The following is a 7,500-nucleotide window of genomic DNA, read 5'->3' on the forward strand; positions in this document are numbered from 1 at the left end:
CGGGAAATCCCAAGATCCCGCTGAGCCTGTTAGTGACGGTGACAGCCTGAAGTCCGTGAAAGCAGAGGGAGGCCCTCAGGAACACAACAGCACACCGTAGTGGATCCAGTGTTAGAAACCTAGCATTACACTTCTGTCCAGCTAATGCTATGAGTGGTTCACTGCTGACAGACATCAACACCTGGATGACCTGCAGCTTCCTGATGCTAAACTCAGATTAAACTGAAGTTGTTCTACTAGAAATCACTTATCTGATGACATAGTTTCTCTGGATGGCATCCAGCACCACCGTAAAGAATCTCAGAGTTATCTTTGACCAGGATTTTAACCTTTAACTCCCACGTAAAACAAATCTCAAGCACTGCCTTTGTTCACCTACGTAACATTTAGATAATCAGACACATCCTGTTTCAAAGCAATGCAGAAAGGTTGGGTCACGGATTTGTTACTTCAAGACTAGATTACTGTAACTCCTTATTATTAGGCTGCTCTAATAACTCTCTTACGTCTCTCCAGCATGTGATTTTGGGCTACACTAAATTGATTGAATTTGGAGAGCCAAACCTTTCTAAACAGCACTATAGAACAGCAATTCAATTCAATTCAGTTTATTTTATTTAGCCAACATCACAAATACAAGTTTGCCTTTACAATCTGTACACATGACATCCCTATCCCGGGACCTCAAATCGGATCAGGAAAAACTCCCCCAATAAAGATAGTAAAAACCCTTTCACAGGGAAAAAAGGGGAAGAAACCTGAGGGAGAGCAACAGAGGAGGATCCCTCTCCCCGGATCGACAGAAGCAATAGATGTCATGTGACCAGAATGAATAATGTAACAGAGTTACAACACATTACATGAATATTTCATTATTCCTATAATGAATGCGGGGGTAAGGGGTAAAACACTGTTTTGGGCAGCGCCAAAAACCCAGGATGCAGCGATGGTGCCCTTGCAACATATAGCGTAGATAGCAAAAGGGAAGGAGAATGTGTGATACACAGCAGATCATAGTCACCCAACATCATAATGTTAACTAGGAACCCCGGTTTGGATACAATTGAGACATCACTCACTTCCAAAACAGAGCATACTTCCTCCAGAATCACCATCAGCGCCAATAAGGGGCCCGGCCGCCCACACAGGCTGCAGGAGCCATGTTGGGAATGAATACAGGCTCTTCAGATTTAGAGCCACTGATTTCAGTCAAGGAACAATCCAATGGGGTCAATGTTATCGCAGGTGTATTTCAAAAGGAGGATGCTAATGACAGGCTTTCCAGTCACACACACATCCAGAAGGTGGAACACACCATAATTACAGCTGAACTGCTCATCATTTCACATCTATTCTGAGACTGTCCTCCCAAGAGAAAACCAGCCTCATGGATCCTGATTGAAGAGGAGCGTGGCACTGGCGGCGATATGAACTGTGACTGACTTGTTTGTTTGGGGGGAAAAGAGGAAGTCACGATTCAGTATTCACTCCATCCTGCTTTGAATTAATTTTTACTCTTTTCAAACTCAATCTCCATTTCTTAGCAACATCTTTGCAGCACCTTCAGGACTAATGTTTCACTTATGGTAGAGATAGATTAAGGGAATAGAATGGACACATCCAAGGATGGCATTTAAGTCTGGGAGGCATGTGATCTGCATAGCAATCTGCCCGTTACATTTCCATATTTACAACCACTTGGACCGATATCAGCATGATGTAATCCACTTGCTGTCTTCAGGACTCTTCGGCTGATCATTTCAAACAGTGATGCTGCGTTCATACCGATTCGCAACGCTTTTTCTCCCGAGTTTACTCGCTCGACTTTATGTGGTTAATTCGCTTCATTCGCGGCGGAAAGGGGGCGTGGCTTATCTCTGTGGCTTTACTCCGTGAAAACAGTTCCCGTTTCCGCCATCCACCATGTAAATAACCACTAGTTCTGCTTTATACTTGTTGAGGAAGTCCCACACATGTGGGAACATCAAACGCCCCCGTGTCTGTGTTCATAATATTATCTGTAGTCGCACACAGCTCGACTCCTCCAGGACGAGTGTCTGAATTGGCTATCGCAATTCAGCGTTGGGCGAGGAAGCGAATTTTTTGCAACGATTATTCGCCTTATTCGCGCCTCCCGCCGGAAAATTAGCTTTTTTGCAACCATTGGCGTCTGTGCATTGACTTTACATGTAATCTACTTTGGTGTGAACGCACCAGAAGGCGGAGGTATTATGAGCTGCAGTGAAGGCAGCAGCTCTCTCTGAGTTTGGCTGGTGAAACGCGGTCAGTGTCGGAGTGTCCAGAGCTGCTGGATGACTGCAGGGACTGAGTGGGCTCGGTCCGTCTGCTCACTTTGAATGTCAATGTATTCCAGCAGGCCCCGGGGAGCCGGCGCCGGTAATGCCGTTCACGCTTAATTGGGTGACAAATCCGACAAACATGATTGTAAACATCCTGAAAGGGATACCTTGACATTTTGATTTCAGTCTGCGGTTGGGTTCCATTGTGCAGACGGTTGTTGTGTGTGGGGGAGTTTCTGCACAACGCCTCGCTGAACCACAACAAGACTTCTGTGAGTTGTGTTAAAAGTAATCCCTGTTCAGGAGGGGAAAGAAACAACGCATTCACCCCCATGTTGTTTTGGTGAACCCTTGTTTCCCAAAAACCTGCCCTCGGTGACTCTATCCCTGTTTTCCTCAGAATGGCTTTCAACAAACGCTCCAGAGAAAGACGGAGCTGTCTGTGTTCTGCATGTCAGTGAAGAGGAGGTGATGGAGGAACATTTGAGCACAGCCTGAAAAAATATCCCCCGCTAGCTACAATTCTAAAAGTTCTTTCTTGACTTTGGAAACAAAAGTTTGACAACAAAAAACTGAACTCAAGGTCCCCTCAATGGAGGAGAGCGTTAGTTAACTGGACACAGCGTTGGAGGCGTGCTTTGATTCATTCCGATGGAAGCTGCTCAGTGCGCCTGAAGCCAAATGGCTCGCCTGCATAGACAGTAGTAGTAGTAGAAGTGGACATCGTCATAGTGACATCACGCTGGTTTGTGGACGGCCGTTTGAAGCCTGGAGGATTTGTCTGTCACCATCTTGGATTACAGTTGTTTTGGATTTTCTTTTGCAACCGGTGAACAGAGCCGACCATATTTGGAACGGTTCAGCTGGTAGAGGTGTGGTAGCGGCAGCAACCTGTCAATCACAGCAAGTCCCGCCCTAAAGCGTCCCCTGCTTTATGGTCTGTTTGACTCTAATTGACGATAATTTACTAAATGAACATCATGCTGTATTGCAGAAGACTTGAAACTAGAGATTGAGACATAAACTCATGTTTACTTTGTTTACTGAGGGAATACATCAAGAGAAGTAGAGTCATTTTATCATAGACAATCCAACTCCTTTTTGCAACCAGATGAGTCGCCCCCTGCTGGTCAGTAGAGATAATGCGAGTTTTAAGAGACTTCCGCATTCCCTCCACCACTCCTACTTTGTCCTTATGTGCTAAACTTGGGTATTATTAATTTAATGAATTTAATAGTAAATATTTAAACCTTTAGATCTTTTCTGACAAACGCTAAAAACGGCCTGGTGTGTCGTATGACAGCATCTGTGACCACTGTAGGGAACACTACATGGGGAAAGGACAAAGCACCCCAAGGGCAAATGGAGGTGCAGGGTTAAGACTTGGGTTTTGATTAAGGTTTGAATTACATTGTGTGAGGTTAAGGTACGGTCGGAACACACCCTGAGGATGTAGTAGCCACAAGTAACATTCAATACACAACAATAATACCTTGGCTGGATCTTAGGGTCCTCCCCAGGTCAGGACTAGAAACACGGCGTGTCTGAGAGACCTACCTGCTTCGTAGGTCGTGGCGTGCGCCGTCATACTCCAGGTGCTGGACTTGCGGCCTTTGGTTACCATGACAGCGAACTCGTACATGGTGTTCGGTTTGAGGCCGGTGACGGTGTGGCTGAGCGCCGTGGTGTCTGCAGACTGGACACACAACAGACACACAGTCTAAATAAAGGGTCAACAACAAACAACGAATGCACAAAGGAAAAGATAGTTCATCATGAGAAAAGACAAAGCCATTATAATGTAATCCAGCAGAATAGAGGATGCTGCCGGTAGGAAACACTTGAATGATGCTAAACTCTTAAAAGGTTGAGAGTGCTTCTGTCCTCCGAGCGTCTTATTTCATGTCTGTTGAGGAGACAGTCCGTCCTTGTGCTTGTACTTTAAAGATTATTTCAACATCAGTGTATATTAACATACCCCAGCAGCTGCATGAACTCTGTTCTGTTTTCACTTTAAGACCAGACATCCGGTTGTCCTTGTGGCACCGAGAAAATGTCTTATTTAAAAAAATAAGAAGAAGGACAGACTCCTCTCTCTCTGCCTTCGCTGTACTTTATTAAGGTGAGCAGACTGTCTGCCCTTGTATAGATTTCCTATTTCCAGTGTTTTTGAAGTTTTTGAAGTTAAGTCCACAAGAGAAGAGAAGAAGTCTCAGCAGGTGAACAGGAGAACACGATGACTTCAGTGAAGGATTTCAGCTCATGTTTTAGTCCCGTACTGCCAGACTATCTTAACGGTTTCTGTCAGCTGAGAGTAACTTCTGAAGAGATGTCTTGATCAATTATAGCTTCTGAAATGGACAAACAAAGATGTTCCTCCAGTCTGGTTTATGCTCAGATGATCGCTGTAGCTCTGGTGGGAAACCGTGATCACTGTTGACTATTTAGTCTTGACTTGTGATAGAGCTGCATGGGAGGGTCACCTGACTTACCTGAGTGCAGGCAGTGCTGCAGGTGTGACATGTTACTCATCAGATGATTCTCATCTGAGGGGTAACATGTCACACCTGCAGCACTTCTTGTTCAGACGGAGTATTAATATGGTCAACTTGAAACGTAGGTAGGGAGGTATGATAAACATGGACCAAGTCAAGACTCAAGTTAAGACAGGTGAGTACCAAGTCAAGTACCAAGTCAAGACAGGTGAGTACCAAGTCAAGTCTCAAGTCAAGACAGGTGAGTACCAAGTCAAGTCTCAAGTTAAGACAGGTGAGTACCAAGTCAAGTCTCAAGTCAAGACAGGTGAGTACCAAGTCAAGTCTCAAGTTAAGACAGGTGAGTACCAAGTCAAGTACCAAGTCAAGACAGGTGAGTACCAAGTCAAGTCTCAAGTTAAGACAGGTGAGTACCAAGTCAAGTACCAAGTCAAGACAGGTGAGTACCAAGTCAAGTCTCAAGTTGAGACAGGAAGTAGGCGTTGGGATATCAAGTCGAAAGTCCAAGTGAAGTCAAGTCCCAATTCAACGGTTTTCCTCAAGTCTTTTTTCAAGTCTCAGGGGTTTTTGTCAAGTCCAGTCTAAAGTCCCCAGATGCATAACTCGAGTCTATCTCCTCCCCGAGTCATGCCCACACCTCTGGCGGAGATACTATAAACCCAGGAGTGAGGTAGAAAATCACGGATTGGCTGTCTGCGTTCACCTTGTACTTCCCACTGGTGGAGTAGCTGGTCTTCCACTTGACGGAGTAGTACCGGACCTCCGACGCCTTCTGGTTCTTGGTCATTGAGTTGTCGGCCCAGGAGACGCGGACCGAGTCCGAGGACAGAGCCACGGCTTGGACCCCCACAGGTGGGATCATGGGAGTGCTGGTGTCTGGCATGGGAGTGGGGTATTTATCAAAGAGGTGGAAGAGGTCATCCTCAGATGGGTCTATGGGGTCTGAGTGGGGTTGTTAGCGGTAACCAGGGTGTTTGGGGATAATTCATGAAATCATTTTGTGTAATGAATGTGTGATTATGAATATTTAGATATGCAGACGAGTGTGACGCAAGCAGGTATTCAGATTAATAGAGGGTTGTTATATGTCCATATACACACAAGTGATAAAACAAAACAAAAGAACAACATAATAAATACAAGAAGATGACATTCAGCAGGCAGCCATGTTGGTTTGAGAGGAGGGAAGAAGGAAATGAGGAGTGGATGATTGAGGAAGTGAAAAACAGGAGAGGGAAGAGGAGAGAAAAAGACAAAGCGTCAGAAGGTGAAGGGCGTTACTCAAACAGGAAGTGGAGCCTCAGATCCACAGAGGGTTTATGAGCTCAAACACAACACTGGAAGAGTCCGAAACCCGGACATGTTTTAGCTCAATTGGTATCGCTTGATGAGTAGAACATTTATGAGAACCACATGTCTAATGTGATGCATGTGAAATCAACTATCGCTCACTTTACATTTCAGATTGAAAAAAAGAGCCACACTGACACGTGTGTTTTCTGTATAAACAAATGAAACCCGTCTGTGTGGATCTGTGTCTCGTATCGTAGATGTGAGCATGCTTTTACGAAACCTTTGTGAATCAAATGATTGAGTACTCGAACATGGAGTTTAACTCTACTGTGAATCAATTTAAAAAGCGATACAATTTGAAATCAATTACGTCGACCCTGAACACCTCATAGGGTGTAAAACTGTGAGTTTGAGGCTAAAGGAGCACTTGAAGGCAGCATGAAAGAGACACTAGAGAGCTGGAATGAAGAGAGATCAAGATAGAACACACACCAGTTGTCCTTAGCAACCTTGTTTTCTGGTTCACTGCAAAGTCATACATTTCAACTTGTTTTATACATTTCCTTTTCTAGGAGTAAAAAAAGCCTGCGGGGAGCTGCAGAACATCTCTGTGATGTTTGTTGATTGTTTTACTGCTAAAAGGTCTTTGATGCTGAGGATCAAAAGGGTGAAGAATACACATATGCTTCCAACTAAAGAACACAAGTAATAATTATAAAACATTATAATCAAAACTCAAATTGAACAATAAAATGTAAAAATATAAAAATACAAAATTATACAGATAAAAAAAGAGAGACTGAGAGAGACCATTTTTTTCTTCTTTTTTTTTTAATGCTCCAGTTCCACCCTTTCAACTGCTTTCTGAATCTGCCATCTATTTTTATCTCAGTGCCACACACACACACACACACAGACACACACACACACACACACACACTGGAACATATCCTTTCCAACTGTAGATAATTGCTCCGCTCCTTTCGGCTCCAGCATCGGCCCTCAGATCCTCCGACAGCATCCAGACCGTTGGGCTGCAGGTGCTAAGCTCTCTGTTGCCGTGTGGGTTCACTGACCAGTCTGGTTGATCCACTGGTAACCAACAGCAGAGGCCTAGTAGACCTCATAATGGCCCCACCTGTAGCCAAGACAAGCCTCAGTAGGCTGGACTAATAAGGGAAACGTCACCGTCCCTCATAGCTAACTAGCTAACTAGCTAACTAGCTACTGTTTTCTACTGCAAAACAAGTCTACCTACGGGTACAAGCAAACCAAACCAAACCCAGCCAAGGTGCTAGCCGGGGACATCCCTGAAGTGAGGGGCATGAGCAGTCAGTGTAAACACGCACACCCTTCCAGTTTCAGACGGCTTCAGCTTCAGGTTTGTTATCTTGTTCCAGAGTCTACGAGCC

General features: G+C 44.7%; 1 protein-coding gene across 1 annotated transcript in view; it reads right to left on the reverse strand.

Moving 5' to 3' along the window:
• Positions 1 to 7,500, reverse strand: part of dcc (DCC netrin 1 receptor) — a gene marked incomplete at both ends in the record, with an annotated part of 262,383 nt that overhangs the window by 75,495 nt on the left and 179,388 nt on the right. The window contains 2 exons of the mRNA XM_079234864.1: positions 3,858 to 3,996; positions 5,499 to 5,737. Coding sequence (XP_079090990.1) covers positions 3,858 to 3,996; positions 5,499 to 5,737 — 378 coding nt within the window. The remainder of the gene's footprint in view (positions 1 to 3,857; positions 3,997 to 5,498; positions 5,738 to 7,500) is intronic.

The sequence above is a fragment of the Taurulus bubalis genome (assembly GCF_910589615.1).
Source record: "Taurulus bubalis genome assembly, chromosome: 19".
Lineage (NCBI taxonomy): Eukaryota > Metazoa > Chordata > Actinopteri > Perciformes > Cottidae > Taurulus > Taurulus bubalis.